Source organism: Notolepis coatsorum (assembly GCF_963971535.1).
Source record: "Notolepis coatsorum genome assembly, chromosome: 14".
In the NCBI taxonomy this organism is placed as follows: domain Eukaryota; kingdom Metazoa; phylum Chordata; class Actinopteri; order Aulopiformes; family Paralepididae; genus Notolepis; species Notolepis coatsorum.
In genome coordinates this window covers 31,753,514-31,772,837 of record NC_140178.1, presented here as the reverse complement: position 1 = coordinate 31,772,837, position 19,324 = coordinate 31,753,514, and the positions used below count along the sequence as shown (strand labels likewise).

General features: G+C 47.5%; 1 protein-coding gene across 1 annotated transcript; it reads left to right on the top strand.

Moving 5' to 3' along the window:
• Nucleotides 1-778: 778 nt before the first annotated feature.
• On the top strand, nucleotides 779-7,339 carry gfap (glial fibrillary acidic protein; the record flags this gene model as incomplete). Its single annotated transcript, XM_084328205.1, has 9 exons — nucleotides 779-1,293; nucleotides 4,119-4,179; nucleotides 4,289-4,384; nucleotides 4,590-4,751; nucleotides 5,866-5,991; nucleotides 6,114-6,334; nucleotides 6,659-6,702; nucleotides 6,971-7,053; nucleotides 7,298-7,339. The coding sequence occupies 9 exons, from the start codon at nucleotides 779-781 to the stop codon at nucleotides 7,337-7,339; spliced, it is 1,350 nt and encodes a 449-aa protein (XP_084184331.1).
• Nucleotides 7,340-19,324: the final 11,985 nt, after the last annotated feature.

The window sequence follows — 19,324 nt, the reverse complement described above, 5'->3', positions numbered from 1 at the left end:
ACTATGACTGCTGTTTTGACAGGATTAGGGTCTTTACTCTTCGCTACATTTGAAAAAGAAACACAACATTATGTCATACAGTCTGGAGAGATTGATTTATGACATGATGCCATCTGCGGTCTGCCGGCGGACCACTCGGGCTAAAGAGGTTAACATTGTTATTCTTATCATATTTATCCAACGATTCCTGCTTTCTGCAACTAATAGATGTTAGGTTGCACCGCAGTGCTGTACGTGGTGTGCCACCCTGGTGCCCCTCTAATGTCTAATCTAACGGCGTCATCCACCGGTCTCGCTGTCAGTCGCCGTCACCGTCTCTTTCTGGGAGTGGAGAGAGGAGAGACTTCACTCCTTCAGTTCCCTCCTTTTGTTCCATGTCACCCCGTCTGTGTTTTCGTGAGAGAGCATGTGTGTGGTCATGTTGAATAGGTGGTGAGGCTCTGTCACACAAATTCCTATTCATTCAAATGAGACAGAGAGAGAGAGCGAGAGGAAGGGAGACGGGAAGGGAGAGGGCAGGGAGGAGAGCAGGAGAGAGAGAGAGGGAGATGGTTGAGAGACATTTGTAGTTGAGTGGACAAACACAAACAATCCCTGGCACACAGCTTTTTGAGTGTCACATAAACCACCCCTCGGCTCTCTCTTTTTTTGTCCCATTCACTGCCTGCCACTCTCCCTCCCCTCTGCCCCACCCGTTGGCCTCTGCTTGGGCCTGGGGGGGGACCACGGTCCCTATAAAAGCCCGGGTTGTCCCCGGACCGAGCTTCATTCCCCCATCATGGAGAGTCAGAGAGTCCAGTCTTCTTACAGGAAGCGTTTCGGGCCCCAGGGCTCCGGCAGCACTGGAGCCCGAGTCGGCAGCCTTTCGTCCAGCCGCCTCTCCTGGCATGGCAGCCCTCGCCTCCTCGCCACCCCGGTGTCCCGGCTATCCCTGGGCTCGGCCAGCGGGGCCCTGCTCTTCGGGAGCCACGGCGACCGGCTGGACTTCTCTGCCGACACGCTGATGAAGACCCAGTACAAGGAGACGCGCACCAACGAGAAGGTGGAGATGATGGGTCTGAACGACCGCTTCGCCAGCTACATCGAGAAGGTGCGCTTCCTGGAGCAGCAGAACAAGGTGCTGGTGGCGGAGCTGAACCAGCTGAGGGGGAAGGAGCCCAGCCACCTTGGAGACATCTTCCAGGAGGAGCTGAGGGAGCTGCGCAGGCAGGTGGACGGCCTCGGCACCGGTAAAGCCCGGCTGGAGATAGAGAGAGACAACCTGGCCGGAGACCTGAACACACTCAAGCAAAGGTGAGAGGTGGCAGCTGCGGATTAGATTAGATTCAAACTTTATTGTCATTGCACAGGAGTACAGGTACAGAGTGCATATATATGTATTGCCATACATTTTGTCCCTGAACACTCCACAAGCTCCAGTCTGAGCTTGCACCATACCCCCATCTCCCATTGGATGGCTGACTGGTGATTTAGCCTACACGTATTAGCCTCGCAGAGTTCAGCAAGGTGACAGCCGAGGGCAAGAAGCTGTTCCTGAACCTGCTGGTCCTGGAACTGAGATTCCTGTTGCACCTCCCAGAAGGGAGGATGGCAAACGGGCTGTGGTTGGGGTGAGAGGGGTCCTCGACAATGCTGCAGTAGGATAGCACATGCTGCATGTTTGGTGCGATGCATGCAGGACCCATTGGATTAGCATGGACTGCTCACGACTCTTGTTCACGAATCTTGTTGTTATCCAGTAGTTGTTTTTCAAGTTCCTGCCTAATGTTATATGTCTAATAGCTAAGGGTGTGTGAGAATATTTGGGTTGCTGGTCTTTCAGATCAAAATGAGGAAGGCTTTACTCCTGGATCTCTCTTAACAAACTTGATCCTGACTGGAGCCCCAGCAGCCATTGAACGAGCACGGAGGAGAAAGACAAAATCGCTTCCCCACAAAGAGAGCTGTGGACCAGGCAGATGTTCCCTTGTTGCCTGTTACCTCAAAACTGTGATTCACTGTCTTGAGGATTGAAGCAAAGGTTGGCTTATTGAAACATTTTAATCAGTAAGGTGGGGGCAGTAAGATTTTTTTATATATATCCCCACAAGATTAAACTGCATGGTTGGCATATTTTTAGAAGGGAACATCTATAAAAAAAAATAAAAACATGTTTACTGAACATCCCTGAAGTCATCGGAGTCTATTTCAGAGGCATCTCAGCTCCCTTTACCACACAGCAGCTGCTCCCACTGAAAGGAGTGGTGGTGAATAGCGATGGTCCTGGCTGAGAGGTCAGAGGTCAGTCTGTACATCCTGCTGCTCTTCTTCAACCGCTCCATTCATCCAGTTCTGCATGAACGCGTACATATTTTGGCTTATAGGTCTGGGAGCATGTGTGAATATGCTTGCATGTGTTTGTATTTGTCTTGTGTGTATATGTAATGGTGTGTGTGTATGTGTGTGTGTGTGTGTGTGTGTGCATGCATGCGTGTGTGCATGCGTGCTTGCGTGTGTGTGTATGCGCTTGCATCTGTTTACGTGTGTGTGCGTGTGTGTGTGTGTGTGTGTGTGTGACAGATGGAGAGCAGAGTGAAGTGTATCTGTGTGTGTGCGTGCATGCATGTGTTTGTGCGTGCGTGCGTATGTGTGCATGTGCTTGCATCTGTTTACAGGTGTGTGTGTGTGTGTGTGTGTGTGTGTGTGTGTGTGTGAGAGAGAGAGAGAGAGAGAGAGAGAGACAGTGACTGTGTATATATGGATCCTTTGTGAAAGTGTAGAACTCGTGGGAAAGGTCCCAGGCCGCTTGGCTGTACCGAATGGCTATTGGCTAATAACGCATAAGCCCCTCATTCAGTCCTCGCTAGGTCTCACCTCCCTGCACTCTGCCACTGTGGCGCAGGGAACCGCACTGCACTGTCGTATGTCATGATCAACACTGCATGTCTCTCATCATGCTGTTAAAAGGGGAATTCCACCGCAAAGCAACATTAAACTCGCTCACCGGGTTGAGGCATAATCAATTATCTCTCTATGACTAGGCAAAGTAACCTCTGCACAGAAACACCGGCCGCAGAAGGTGCTATTTTGGTAGAGCCAGATGTCATAATGACACTTTACCCTCACTCAGTTTTGAATAACTACAATGGGTGGGTCATTTAAATACCTCGGTCGTCTCTCTTGACCAGCTTGCCACTCTCTCTCTCTCTCTCTCTCTCTCTCTCTCTCTCTCTCTCTCTCTCTCTCTCTCTCTCTCTCTCTCTCTCTCTCTCTCAGGTAACAGAGTAGCCAGAGGTAAAAGCTGGAGCATGCTCAGTAGTTCAGGGCTATTGCTCTGGCCTGACTATTATGTATAGAGCTGGCTGTGAGTAAAGCTATTTTGTACTGATACAAGAAAGACCCAGATTGGGATTCCCCTTAAATTTACTTTAAGAAGTTTCATACATTCTAAGGAGGTAGATGAGGTTCAAGGGTAGTACCTGCACAAATAATCAGACAGAAAAAGTTAAACAAGTTGTTGCTATGTGTTCATACTTCATACATAATCTAAGTAGAAATTAATATAATGTTGTTTCAATAATTTTTTGGTTTATGGCTGTTTTTGTAGTTTGTAGTCAATAGGGCTGTGTATCGTTTAAAAATGTTTGATACCTTTACTGAGTTATGTGTGCTGTGCAATCGGGGGCTTTGTTAAATTTTGGATGATTTTGAATTGTGGTTGAACAGAAGAAATGTTATATCTTGGAACAAACGTACTTATTGCCTCACCGACACTGATGAGATTAACTATACTTAGGTATCGGAATTTGGTATCAAATGGCACAGTGTCATTCAATACCACATTTAGATACCACAGCATTTTTCAATACTCTAGTCTATAGTATGTAAGCGATTTGATCCATACCATAAAAGTATTGAATTTCGATACCCGACCCAAATTGTCAAAGAGCAGAAACATATAGTTGTATGTCTTGTGTCCTTATGGGTTCTGTGAGGACAGCTGATAACCTCCTATAAAGTACAGTATCATCATCAACATCAAGATCAACATCATCTTCTTCTTCTTCTTCTTCTTCTTCTTCTTCCTCTTCTTTGTCCTAATTTCTGTCTAATTTCTTCATTCTTTGTGTCTTATTCAGACTACAGGAGGAGATGGGTCTTCGACAGGATGCAGAGAACAACTTGAACACCTTCAGACAGGTGATTCTCTCTATATATTTGTCACCAATCTCAATTTGTGATCTAAGTACCAATACGTATAATATCTGTCTGCACTCACCGCCACCTTGATCCTGTATTATCTGTGTAGGATGTGGACGAGGCAGCTCTGAACCGTGTCCAGTTAGAGAGGAGGATCGAGGCTCTGCAGGATGAGATCATGTTCCTGAAGAAGATTCACGAGGAGGTGAGTTTCTCCTTCTCTAAGCTGCAATGATGGAAACCTGTTTATATAGTTATATGGCGATGAGAGGGAGACTCTCCAGGATAGGATCAAAGGGAAAAATGTCCCCTAAATATTTACAAGATACCACTGAAATTGGGATTATGGGTGCAATAAATACTTCTCCCTTCTCCTAATTGACCTCCTCCATCCTTTCCTTCCTCTCCAGGAGATGCGTGAGCTCCAGGATCAGCTGGGGAGCCAGCAGGTGCATGTGGACATGGACATTTCCAAGCCAGACCTGACCTCCGCTCTGAGGGACATCAGGGTCCAGTATGAGGCCATGGCCTCCTCCAACATGCAGGAGACTGAGGAGTGGTACCGATCCAAGGTGTGGAGAATATAGGGTCCACTGTAAACCTTTTCCCCCTCTCTGGCCAACCACAGGTCCAGTTGGGCTAATATGTCAACATCTCCAAAGCACTACTAGCCCTGGTAAAAAATTATTTACTTTATCATTATTGGGACAGTTGGGGATTCACGGGCGGAGTTTGTGAAAGGCGGTAATTAGTTGTTGGAAGAAGCACTGAAAGGAAGTCAGTGGATTTGGTTGAGGAGAAATAATGTCAGCTGGGGACCAAAGTAAACAAAGGGTATTTATTTTATTGTCTGTTGTTTCTGTTTCGTGTGTGATATTATTATCAGGAACAGTTCTGTTTTCAACACAAGGATAGGATAACACAAGGACGTTCTGCATGTGGGTGGACAATCATGGACAATGAGAGCTAGCATGGAGGGGGTGGTTCTGAGACACTGGAACTAACCGTGGAGCCTTCCCAAGGTGTTGCGGGCCTAACTTAACAAAACACCAGTGAAGGGAGGTTCCCACTTGATAACCCTGGTGATATGCTGACTCTCACTGCCTATCTATCTACATGTTGGGTTGTGGTGGCCATTAGGGGCCATGTGGTAGGGTATGACTATGTAGCAATCGGCATTGTCAATACCTGGAGCTCGTATCAAAGGGGCATGGGTCTGTTGAAGTTGGCTATGCTATTTGGGGCCATTATGGGCCATGTAATACATTTGCAGTGTGTAGTTCCATAGTATTAAATTATTTATAGGCATGTTCGACTTTCTCTTGGCAATGGGAGTGGGTTTCTTCATTGAACACTTATCCTTATCATTAGGGCACAAGTATCTTGTTTTATTATAAATTAAATTGATTATCCACTGATGACTCTTTATTTGTTTCCTACCTCTCAATACGAGATTTCAGCATCTCTACTGTGTGACTTACTGTTTGGAATCAAATCTAAGCGTGCTGGAATATGGGCCAAGAGACATAAGCGCAGGGTTCAATTTATTCAATTGGACTGAAGCATGTCAAAATCAATCAATAGCAAATCAGCCTGCAGTCATGGCCAGACAGACACCCATCTTTGAAATCTACTGTATACACATCATACTCACACACACTGTGTCATGTTTGTTGCTATGCACAGTTTTCTGACCTGACGGATGCAGCCAATCGGAATGCAGAGGCCTTACGCCTGGCAAAGCAGGACGCCAATGATTATCGCCGGCAAGTCCAGGTGGTGACTTGTGACCTGGAGGCTCTCCGTGGAACAGTGAGTGAAACAATCGATCAAGGGAGAGATTTGTATTTGAGTGTGTTGCAGGGAATCCATCAATTCCTCAATTCCTTTAATCCTAGTTGAGCTCAATCACCCTCTCTCCTCGTGTCCGTCAGAACGAGTCTCTGGAACGCCAGCTGCATGAAGTAGAGGACCGCTTCGCCATGGAGACGTCTGGGTACCAGGATAGCGTGTGTCGTTTGGAGGAGGAGATCCATGCATTGAAGGAACAGATGGCCCGACACCTGCAGGAGTACCAGGAATTGCTTAACGTCAAACTGGCCCTGGACATTGAGATCGCCACCTACAGGAAACTACTGGAAGGAGAGGAAAGCAGGTAGCTAGGAAGATGAAAAACGGGTTGGTTGGTTGGTTGGTTGGTTGGTTGGTTGTTGGTTGTTGGTTGGTTGGTTGGTTGGTTGGTTGGTTGGTTGGTCGGTTGGTTGGTTGGTTGGTTGGTTGGTTGGTTGGTTGGTTCTTGGTTGGTTGGTTGTTGGTTGGTTCTTGGTTGGTTGGTTGTCAGTTGGTTGGTATAATTATGATTGACATGAAAATGTGTGAATATAGCTGTAATTGTCTCTCCGGCTCCTCCTCCTATTCTTCCCCTTCCATATTTTCATCCTAATTTTTCTTCTCCTCCTCCTCTTCCTCCTCCCTATAGGATCACCGTTCCAGTCCAGAGCTTCACCAACCTGCAGTTCAGAGGTGAGTAAAAGACTGTAGCACCTAAGAACTGTGGTTTAACACAAATACACATGCTGCTGATTGCTGATCATTACAAAGTGCATGCAGTTATCATTAAACTAGGCTATTAAGCAGAATACAATACAGTGCAGTATAATTTGTTATACACTTTGCTTGCTTGCTTGTATGCAGTACTGTATTGTGTGTAACTCCTCTCTCTCTCTCTCTCTCTCTCTCTCTCTCTCTCTCTCTCTCTCTCTCTCTCTCTCTCTCTCTGCCCCTATTTCAGAAGCCAATTTGGACACCAAACCTCAAGAGGCTCATGTGAAGAGAAGCATACTTGTGCGGACTGTGGAGACCAGAGATGGAGAAGTATGAACCAAAATAGGGCAACCTAGAACTAACACACACACTACACTGTAGTGACTACAGTATAAGGTAAATCTGTGGGTGTGTATTTACACTGTACAAACCACCTAGATCCTCCAGGGGGCAATGTGATACACGGTTTAAGGCAGTATACCCAAGTTGCCACATTGAACCAGACGCAGCCCAGCCAGCACACCTGACAACTCAACCAGGACTATCTTTTTACTTTGATCTCTTTGCTTTTCAGATCATCAAGGAATCGACAACTGAACACAAAGATCTTCCTTAACAACAAGGCGGCCACACCCAGCTGTGCCATCTTGTCCTCTGAAACCATTTGAGGATTTGAATGATTATTACAGCTATGTTTTGTTTTTCAAACCCCCAAAGTCTATCCTACCAGACTAGCCTGGATCCGGCCCCCTCAAGTGCTCCCTCTTTTTAGATTTCCCCACAAATATTCTATGATTCAGTTCATGCAATCTGAATTTTATTTGAAAAAAGGGCAAGAGCAGCGCCTGACAGCGAATTAAGGGGGGGGGGGGGGGCTGATTTAGACAGCCATCGCATCATTCCATTTTCTCGTTCCTTTATTAATATTACTACATTACAAGTCATGTGCAAGACTGATATGATGATCACAGCATAACCATCAAACACCCCTAGAATCCCTTGTTAGAATTTCAACCAAAAAGCTGTATGTCCCGTGTTTGGACCATTGGCCCTTCATCAGGAACACGCCAACATTATGGGAAATTTGGTTATCGTCTTCTCCAGAGTGAGACAATAAATATACCAGTTTCTTCTCTGTGCGTTCAGTAGAAAGCTATTCCGGCTGCACGTTAGCCTAGCTTAGCACAATGAATGGAAGCGGATGCGTAGTGCGACCAACTAACACCTCTCCCGGGGTTTTAGCTAGGCTAGCCGCTACGCATTCCTCTTCTATTCATTGTGCTAAGCTAAGCTAGCGTGCAGCTGGATAGTTTTATACTAAACGCACAGAGAGGAGGAAACTGGTATCTTCTTGTCTCACTCTGGAGAAGACGATAAGCACCTTTCCCACCATCTCTGCGTGTTGACATTAACCATTTGTATTAATTCCGATAGTGGGCACACCAGATTGTCGTTAATTGTTTTGGAATAGTTGCCAGAGAAGAGGCCTTGAAACGTAGTGAATGTGTTCAGCTATGGGAGCAGGGCGGAGGGAGGGTGAAGTCGCGTGGTTGGTTAGAGTGTATGTGAAATGTAGTGAGGAGACTGCTGGGAGCCGGGGGTGAGCAGCGGCACCGCAGAAGGGTTTTAGACGAGGAACAAATCGTGTGCGTGACAGTAACTTTTGACAGGACCATAGGTGAAAGTAGACTGGTGTTACCCTCCTACGGGGCTATTGCAGAATCATGTGTTATTCCGCAGTCTCTCTTCCGTCTGTGTGTTCCATTTATAACCCCCCCGCCACCCCCGCCTCCATCACTTCATCTCCCATCTTCCATCTCCCTCCCTCCCTCCCTCCCTCCCTCCCTCCCTCCCTCCCTCCCTCCCTCCTCCTCCTCCCCTCTAGCGCTACCAGGTCACTCACTGTCCACTTGGTGGCCTTCCTTCTCAAAACGCCAGTGACTATGCGAGAAGAACAACAACATCATCATCTTTTCGACACCAGGACAGTGTCAGGGGGGGGCATGCCCACTTAAAGGCCCACTTGCAGGTTGTATTTTTGTTCAATAAACAATGTGGACTAGGCCAACGGTGACTTTCATGAAGAGGGAAAAAAATAAATACTGAAAATAGATGCCAATGATATAAACTACACATAATTGAAGACTAGGCTTTAACCTGCAAGTGGCACTTTAACTAGCAAAAGTGATATGGACGGCACAGAGGTGAGAGGGTGGGGGGCGATATTGCATTGACCTTTGCCCTCCAACCTCCAGTGACCTCCCCAATCTCTGGCGTGTTGGAGTGATAGCATGGAGAGACACAGAGACAAGAGGGGGGGGGGGGTGTCGATTGAATGGTGCATGGGACAGCTGCTGAGGGGGGGGGGGTCTTCTTGACCACAGCCCGCCCCCCCCAGAGAGGCCCTTTATTGCTACTTTGAGGGTAAAGGAAAGGGTGGATGTCACAGTACTACTAAAACTCTGTAATCCATCTCCCCTGTGGAAGCGCTGCTGATTTAACCAAGCTGACAGCCCTGTCGTTAATTACAGTTGCTGTGTCTCTTTGTCTCTGTCTCTACTAAAGACACACTGCCTCTTTGTCTCTGTCTCTACTAAAGACACACTGCCTCTTTGTCTCTGTCTCTACTAAAGACACACTGCCTCTTTGTCTCCGTCTCTACTAAAGACACACTGCCTCTTTGTCTCTGTCTCTACTAAAGACACACTGCCTCTTTGTCTCTGTCTCTACTAAAGACACACTGCCTCTTTGTCTCTGTCTCTACTAAAGACAAACTGTGTCTTTGTCTCTGTCTCTACTAAAGACAAACTGCATCTTTTCATGTCTCTACTCTCTACTAAAGACAAACTGCATATTTGTCTCTGTCTCTACTAAAGACAAACTACGTATTTGTCTCCGTCTCTACTAAAGACAAACTATGTTTGTGTTTCTCACACTGATAGCCTTCCCTCTTTCTGTTTGTGTACGTCAGCTTTTTAGATAAGATTTCTGAGTCCTTGAGTCTTGTGGCAAAAAAAACACACAGCTGAATCTCACTTTGTTAAAAAGAAAACCTTTACAGTTGAATAAGTTATATAACCCTAGTTTTGAAGGACAGTATACACTATATGACAATATGTTAACATCAATAAAACGTGTTTGTTACAAACTATGTCTCTTGCTTTTCCCCCCCTCCCCTTTAAATGACAGGTGAGTTTTCATTTGACTTGCTTTGGGTTGCATTATGAAAGCTGTGGTCTCTGCATTATAATATCCATAGTTTGATCACAGACTTATTGGTTGCAAATAGGTGATTGCAATCAACTAGCAGTGATTATAATTAAATGACAGCCTTGGCCAATTGGATGGCAAAATGCGTCATGAGAATACTATGATGTCAAGTTTAGAAATTACGTTGGCTCATTGATTTCAAGACCATAGTCACGTTATGTTTGGAACATTTTCATACTCTATGAATAAATGCCCGTTTTGCTATTCTATCGCCGGTTGATATTATACAATAGTGATTCCACCTACACCAAGTTCAAGAATGCTTTTATATTTGCTGGTGTCTGGTAGGTAATTCCTGGGAAGCTCATGTGACGTCCTCGAAGAGATGTGGTTTACATCGTCAGCAGCAACAGTAGAGAAATTATAGAACCCATATTAAAGTCATCTCCCAGTTTAATATTTTCATTTCCGTGGTCTATTTACAAACATTTGTTTCTGGTCCAAAAGCACATACAGTAGTTACTCAAAAAAACACATAGCTATTCAGCAGCAGCCTCAAACAGGCAGTTTTGGCTCCTGTCTCTTCAATAAATGAAAATGAGCTATTTCTCCCCATGCTGTTGCACTTCTGGTCGCAAAATTCAGATAAAACTGTAAAACTAGGTATTGCAGATCAGATCCAGCAATTGTATATTTTATTTCTCACCTAAGAAACAAATTTCTGTAAACCGTTTAGGCAGGAAAAGAGAACGAAAGGAGTTTATGAGGGAGGCGCCATCTTGACAACTGGAGATTAACTTTTTTTTTAAATGTATATCAGGAATCAAACCAGAGTGTATCTTTTTTTTATTGCAAGAGTGAACAATTGATTGATTGATTGATTGATTGATTGATTGATTGATTGAAAATTGTATTAACAGATTGCAGAAAGGGGAGGAACTGTACATTGGAGGTGGTTGGGTAGGCGGGGGGGGGGGGGGGTAACTGTACATTGGATTATCGACGAAACCTTACTTGGTCCCAAGAAGAGGGTCTCGTGTATTATTGGGTTTAATAGGACATTTACTGTACATTGGAGGGGGTTGGGTTAGGACATTTACAGGGGCCAGTTCTGTATCATTAAGGGGCTCCGCTTGGCATCACTCATGCACTCCCTCGCGTACGTGCACGCGCACTGAATAAATTCCACAAATGTACCTTTAATACCAGTATTAGTCTGACCACACCCCTCATCAGCTTACCTTCATAAGCAGGTGTGTGGTCACCTGCTCTCCTCCTTCTCGCTTTCACCACAAGGAAGTGCCTCGGTAGTACCCCACTTGACGTGCTGATTAGTTGAAAAGAGTTGTGACAAGTCTACATTGTGCTTCATTTTTTCTTCTCTCATATCTGTTGTAAAGAAAAAGTTTGGGTCATAATGTATTCTGCGGAGAGTAGACCCGCTAGACCTACTCTTCACCAGCGGTTCTCCATTCCCGCCTCCGTCGTGCGTTCTGGTGCTGGGCTGTTGCCACTTTCATGGTTGCCGACCCAGCCCAGGAGACAGCCGATGGATAGTTTGCCTCTCCGAAGAGCCGAGGAGTCGGTGCCGTCGCTCCGGCGATGGCCTGATCTCGACTCTGGTTCTTCTGGTTCCAGGGAATCGTCCGTTGGTGAACGGTCGGTTGTTTTGGAGCCGGAGGATTTGCGACGCAAACTTTTCGCGTCTGCCCGTTCACGTCGCAAGATGGTAGCATGCAGGCGCGAACGGCCTGGGTTTGGGGAACTGCTGGAGACCAGCGAGGATGCGTCCGGCTCTGGATTTCCGATGGAAACTGAGGACTTCATGGAAGAGGCGGACGGATTCTTGTATGATGGTCCCGTGGAGGAGAGTATCCCTCCTCAGGAAACACCCGAGGGGGGAGAAATGGCTCCATGGGGCTCCCTGTTCGAGGATGTCGAGGAACCACCTTGGCCTCATCAGCAGGATGCCCTACTGTCGGCCACATCAGACTGTGGCTCCTTGACCAGTTGCAGCCTGCTGCATGTGAGGGATGCGGGTTCGGTGGAGGAAGGTCCGCAGGGGGAACTGCAGGCTTTGTTTCCCGAGCTCATGGCGGTAGCCGCCGCCGCAAACGGCGTGCCGCTGCTGCTGCCATTGCCTGCACCTGTCCCTGATGATCTCATAGGTCATCGCTGGCAGCGTCGCCCAGTGAGAGGGGTGGACGTTGTCTACCCATTTTTCCCCTCAATGGGGGCCTATGTTCGTCAGGGTCAGGCGGTTTCCAACATCATGGGACTAACCCCCACTTGCGTACCAGTTACGCGGGTGTCGGGGTTAGTCAAAGGTATGGGGGAGGGCGTGCCTCGGCTTGACAGTCCGATGGCCGCTCTCCTCTGTCCGGATATGGTGTGGGAACCCTTGTGCAAGCCGGTCCTCCAGGGGAAATCGGCTAGGCGATTGGCTTATTGGGGTGACCAGTCATTCATCGCTGGTACACAATCGCTGGCTGCGGCGTCTAACATCGCCCACCTGGCTAGATTTGTATCTGGGATTATGACGGGCGGCACGGATCTGAACGAGGTAAAATGCGATCAGATCACCCAGGCGGCAGGAGCTGTCCTGCACCTTTCCCAGGTGCTGGCCATAGCCATGGGGAAAGTGCGCGCCCTGGCTACCCTGGGCCAGCGTCATCTTTGGCTGGAGCAGGCCCGTGTGCCGGAACGGAAGAGAGTCCCTCTTCTGACGGCCGCCCTCTCCGACGCTGGTCTGTTCGGGAAGGCCCTGCGGTTGATGACCTCAACATGCAGAGAGATGGCAGAGGAGAGATCCATCCTCCAACCCCATTTTCCGCCTCCCGTCCTTGCCGGTGGAGTCAGAAGGCTTCCGCGACGTCGAGCTGTCTCCGTCGCCCCTACCACTGCCTCCGCCGCCGCTGCTGGCCCTTCCAAGAAGGCCAGGAGAAGAGACGGCGCTTCTGCTACCGCCGGCCCATCCACGACCGGAGGAGACGGTAGGGAACGTCGTGACCAGCAGACAGTAACCTACCGTCCCTCCGGGGCTCCTCGGCGTGGCAAGACTCGAGCGGCGCGAGGTGGCAGACGCCGCTGAGAGTGACTTTTCCCCTCTGTGTCCCCTCTCTTTTACACCCTCCCCGGCCCCTCTATGATTTTGTGCCTTAAAACATTATAAATAAAGAAGTTCCCCGACATAAGGGGGACTATGTTTTGGCCGAACAAACTGTGTGTTTCTTCAACAATTCATATGGTGGGGTTGTGTAAATATGAATCTGCACTTTTACGTTGTGAGATGAGTCGTGTTGTGTTACGAGGTTAAGCAAGGTCTGCAACATACACTCAGTAATAGGTTCTATTAGCTTGATGCTCCACATGCAAGTAGAAACTGGTGTTATTCCATTGCTTGAACTAAGTATATGTGTCTCACAATGCTGTGTTGTTTAGTTGCAGTAATACTCGTACACGCACGTTCCACGGCCTAGCCGTTACTCTCGGTCAGCGTTTTTTGCTATGTACGACATAGTCAACGGGTGTAGGATTCACACACATGCGACTTGTTTTTGTTGTAAATCCTGTTCACATTTTGTGGGTAGCAGGCATTGTATTAGCTTACGCTATACATTAGCATTCTACCGGAGGTTTTCAAAATGGCTACGGTTGTTTTCTGTGTGTAGGGAACGAAGGGTTTTTTGTGAGGGGGTGTCGAATAAACCCCTCCTTCCCACTTGATTGGTTTAGGGGATTTTTATCTGTTCTGCTGAGCCAGTCAGGGCCGAGCCGGTGAGACGTCTTGGCAGGGGGGGGGGGGGGGGGGGGGGGGTTATCCTGCCAACTCCTATTACAGAGAGGAGTCAAAAAGGCAGCATTTCCCCCGTCATAGCGGTGTTGCTATGGCGACGCCTTCCATGAGTTGCGGTGTCTTAAGGTGTCGAGTTAGAGCGTAGGGCTCCCGGGTCTGCTGCGCTCGATTTATGTAAACCTGAGTCAGTTGGTCACGTGACTCACGGTTTGCATGTCTTTCTCATGACTACCACTCGTGTGGGAAGGTTTTCTGGGAGGGTCTAGTCTTACTCTCTGATTAAAGAAGAGTGACTGGATGTAAAATCATGTGAAAACGGGTTTTTTACTCCCAGCTGTGCAGTTGGGTTCATACGGGTGATGCTTCTTCTTTATTATTATAAAGAGTTGGATGTGTCTAGATGGATTGGAAATGGGGGCCCCTGATGGAAACAAGACTAACGTCTTTCTCAGGTCTGCCTCCCCTTACCGATTGTGTGTTTTGAGCCGTACTATGTTGTACCCTTTCTGCAATCTGTTGGTTAAAGTTTTCATTCATTCATTCATGGAGTTGGTTGCATCCCGCCCTCTTGTCGTTCCCCTGGGCGTCTTGGGGATTCAATAAGATGGTCTAAATAGCCTATTATTGATGTGGATATGCCCAACGCACACATAGTGCTAACTCAGGATGTTCTGTTGGACATTAGGTAACTGACTGGCGCGCCTTGATTGCTTGGGGTTAAAACAGCGTTTTTATAAAGCAATCGGGATGGGGGTTTTTCCTCTTCCGACGCCCTGTGTGGTTGTCGACGGGTTCTCGTTCATATCAGGGGATGATGACGGAATGGATCTGTACATATGTGGAAGGGTCTCACGCCCTGGGGGTGGGCTGCCGGGCGCGGTTCGCACCGGAACGTCTGAGTGGCGCCTTCTTTTTATGTTTAAGATCAACACGCATATCTGCCCCTTCTCCTGGAGTTGGCATGTCGGCGTGGTTAGGGCACGGGACTGGTTCTGGTCGCGCTGGTCCGGATCAGTTGAACCCGTTGTCCGCCGGGGATGCAGATCTGCTGTTCTGGTACCCTGAGGGACTTGGGTTTTTTTCAGGGGGAAAAATGCTAGGTCGGTCCGGGTGTCGCAGGGTTGGGCGCTATGGAACCCTTGTTGGGTACATTGTATTCTACTCTGTCGTAATGGCTTACGGCTGTGCCAGCCTGTACGCGTCCGATCTCGTCGGATCTCGGCCGCCATACAGGTTGGTCTTGGTTAGTACTTGGTTGGGTGACCTCCTGGGAATACCAAGTACGGTGCTGGGGCTGGTTTTCCATTCTTACGCTTTTCTCTTACGCATGGCGAAGAGGGGCCTGTTGGGGTGGTCTTGACCTCCTCGGGGGACCCTGTGCTCCCCGTATCACCGGGCCCGGTCCGAGGTAATGTTTCGTTGACCTGTAGGCCCGGGATAACCCTGTTGGAAACTGGAACACGGGCTGCGGCTGCGCAGGTGTGTTTGGGGTTTTTTCCTGAGGGGTTATGGGACCAACCACTGCATGGGGTAACACCTGGGTGGTTGGTTCTCTGGTGTATTGCTGCGGTGTCAACTCCCGGGTTAACCGGTTTTGAGGGTGCCCCTGCACGTTCATGACGTCTGCCAATCGTGTCAGCCTTCTCTGCCTCGAACCCTCTGGGTGGGTTTTTTTTAGGTGGAGCCTTGGTCATGCAACTACGCCAGCATACGCCCCTTCCGCCGGGGCGGCTGTGTTCAGCTGTCCTTTCTGGCGCCTGTCTCGTCCGCAGTCTCCGGGCTAGGGTTCACAGCCTGTTGCCTGGTTTTCCTCGGTGCGCTGCCTGCTTCCGTTGGTTAACCTTTTTTGTGTGCTTACGGCCATGCTGACTGCCTGTTGCAGGGTCAGTGTGACAGGCAGTGTACTATCGGGGAGGACGGGGCCCGCTCGGCTGAGGGGCCTTTGTCCGAATACGCTGGCGATGTGGGGGGCGGGGCACTGCGTGCCCACCTGGTGGGGTCTTGATGCTGGCATCATGGACTTCTCCGGGCCCCCGTTCCAGGGGGTCCAGTCCCTTAGGTGGGTCTGGGTCTTCCCTCGCGCTCCGCTGCTACGGCCTTGCCACGGGGTTGGGTTTGCCCTTGACCCCGTGATTCTGGGGGCAGTAACGAGGTTGTTTCCTCCGTTCGTTCCCGGGTGGCATGCGGGTTGTGCGTGTGTGTAGTCGTGGGGTCAAGCCACGGTCTGCTCACCCTGTGCGTTGAGGTAAACCTCTAATAGGGGGGGTGCCCTCCATTAGGGGGGGTCGGGGGGGCTCGGCCCTCCCTGTTCTGTTGGTTGTGGGGGGCCTTCAGCGGGGTGTATTTGTCGGCCAGTGGCTCCGCTTGGCCTCCCTTTGTGCATGAGTGATGCCAAGCGGAGCCCCTTAATGATACAGAACGATAGGTTATGACTATAACCAAGTTCTGCTAATTAGGGGTGACGCTTGGCATCCGACGCCGCTGCAGCCCTTGACCTCACCTTGTGGTGAAAGCTTGGGTAGGAGGAGAGCAGGTGACCACACACCTGCTTATGAAGGTAAGCTGATGAGGGGTGTGGTCAGACTAATACTGGTATTAAAGGTACATTTGTGGAATTTATTCAGTGCGCGTGCACGTACGCGAGGGAGTGCATGAGTGATGCCAAGCGTCACCCCTAATTAACAGAACTTGGTTATAGTCATAACCTATCGTTTCGAATTGCAGTCTCTCGTAGGTGCTCTTTGACAGTGGTTTTGAAAGTGGGTAGTGATTCACATTCCTTTACAGCTGTGGGTAGGGCGTTCCACATTGATGTGGCATAATTGCGAAACGTGTTTAGTCCCTTGTTTGAGCCGAATCTGGGTTTTACATGATTTGTGGAGCTCCCTCTGGTGTTGTGGTCGTGGTATTCACTGACCTTTGGGAAGTATTTTGACATGTACATGTGTAACCGGTCTTGTATTGCTCTGCGTTGTGTTTCAAATTCCGATTCGACCCCTGTTAAGGGATTGCCATGAGTGGGAGTTGAACCCCGGTCGCCCGCACCGGGGCCGACATCACAAACCGCTGCGCCAAGAAAGGATATCCCCTCTAAGCGCTCAGTTTGGATGCCTCTGGGGAGTGAGTTTACTTGCAGTACCGCTTAACATCCACAGCCACCGAACTACTTGTACCACGTGACTGTGGATAGACTGTGGTACCTCCGTTACACATGGGTACCTTAGTCGTGTAGTGTATCTTGTAGACCAGGCCCATTGCAAGTTGCTATACTCTGTCGTCTACTCTAAGCCATCCTAGGTTGTCAAAGTGGGCAGGGGTGAAGTGGGTTCTAGGAGTAAGGTCAAGCAGTAGTCTGACCAGTTTGTTTTGTGATGTTTGTAATTTTGTTTTTAGCGCCTTTGAGACATCAATAGACATATGCCAAGAGTAAACTATTATGTTGCATATGACGTAGATATTACACTAACGGAATGAAAAACAAGGCATTCTAGCAAGAAAGGCTGGACTACAAACGAGGCATTTCAAGCACTTTGGCTGGCATGGTCATGGACAGAGGTGCAGTGCTCATGCCACGCAGTACCACGCCGTTCCACCACTTTTCTGAACAGAAACATGCACATGCACGCGCGTGCACACAAAAATGCGTTCACAACTTTCACTCGACTCGTCGTGCCGTGCGCCAAGTACCGGTACTTATCTAGCTACTTGTCTTTGCATAACAATAGCATAACAAAGAACGAGAAGAGCCAAACCAAAATACAAGCCCTGTGGGGGTTTGCTTGAGCTGTGGAGCTCTCACTATGTGACAAAATGGTCCCGACTGGAAGGATGAGACATTTATTAAGTTGTGCTTCAGAAGGAAACTGTCCTTCTGTAAACTGTAAGTTACATTGTTAATTTAGTTTGTATTTACTTTTCTAGTTTAAGTTAATTAAATTAAAGAAATTGTAACTACAATAATATTGTATCTACAATTACATTTAAAACATTATATTGTCTGTTGACAATATAATTTCTTTATATATTGAATGCTACATCCTGCTACCTTTTTCAGCTTCTCTATTTCAAGGCAATATTTCCAAAAACTAAACTAAAACTAGTACATGTTTCCTACTATTTATGCATAATAATCATCTGTTCTGTGCGCACGCGAGGGAACATGTATGCGCATGCGCGCACGTGCACGCGACGTCATTATAAACACAGGCACTTCTGAAATTACCAAGGCACCCCTGGTCATCATGGACTTTGGATTTTGTAAATCTGCAGATGTTCTACATGCACCTATAGCTATATAATACAGTAAAGGTAAGGGGTGGAATATAAAAAACATAATATGGCCTCTTAAAATAGACGATTAATTCTGACTTTTCAAGGATGAAAGCGCGTTTCTGCAATTCAAAACGAAACGCCACAGCAATGACTGCTTGTCACCAATAGATGTCACCAAAACAAAAGCAGGATCATGCGGATTGCCGCTTTACTGTAACAAGAGCTCGCATCAGCTGCAGATGATCACTCACCAAGTCACCACCATGTACTGTAGAGATGATGATGACCGACTGAACTATAGCATATGGATTGACAGACAACTTTCATGCTCACATTAGGGACTTGGCCAGCGGGGTATTATGGGATTGACGGGATAAATGAAATCGCTGTTCAGTATCGTATCGTGTTCTCTGCCCGTTGGCCACAGTGTTATCTGTGAGCAGCTGGGCTCACCTCGTAATATCATCATCCACTGAGCTCATCCACTCCACTCCACAAACAGTTTGAAACGAAAGACACATCTGCGCAAACACCACGCACTCCACTCTCTGTGGGTGTTACCGTCTATAATAAATCCTATACACTCAACAACAGTATACAACATTACACAAGAGCAGCAGAACGAGACAGTATATAGTGTTTTTTAACACACATTCTTATAAATCTACCCCCCACTCACCACCGGGGTAAAGTTGTTTTGATACTGGATATTCACATATTCGATTTCTATCTTCAATACCTCTGTCCCTTTGCATGCGTGCAAGTCTAAATAGTTATTTCCATACTCAGGGTAGGGTGGACAACATTCAGCAACCTTTATTAATTTTTATATTTTAATACATATATTTTAATACATATATATAGTATAGTATAGTTTTATTTTTTATTATGACTTTCATATTTTTCCTTAAAATATTTTACAGAAATTTGAGAAAGTAATTAACGCTGAGGGGGGATATTTAGAATTAAACCAGCATTGGTTTTGGAACTCTAACTAATTTAATTTTAACGCAATTGAATCATATATATATATAATTTTTTTCAAGGTTGCTCATTTTTGTCCACCCTTCCCTGAGTATGAAAATAACGATGTTGACGTCCCCACATGCAATGATAATAATAATGATTGTGTAGCTATACCAGTATGTATGTACTACATTATATGTACATGTGTATGTATGTACTGTATGTATACTGCATGTAGTCTTGTGGCTACCCTATTGACAGGCTGCCCAATCTGCCCTGGGTCCTTTTTTCAGTTGTACACGCTAGTTGTCATCACGCTATGTTGTACATATCAAATCGGCAGAAGTCTAACATGTG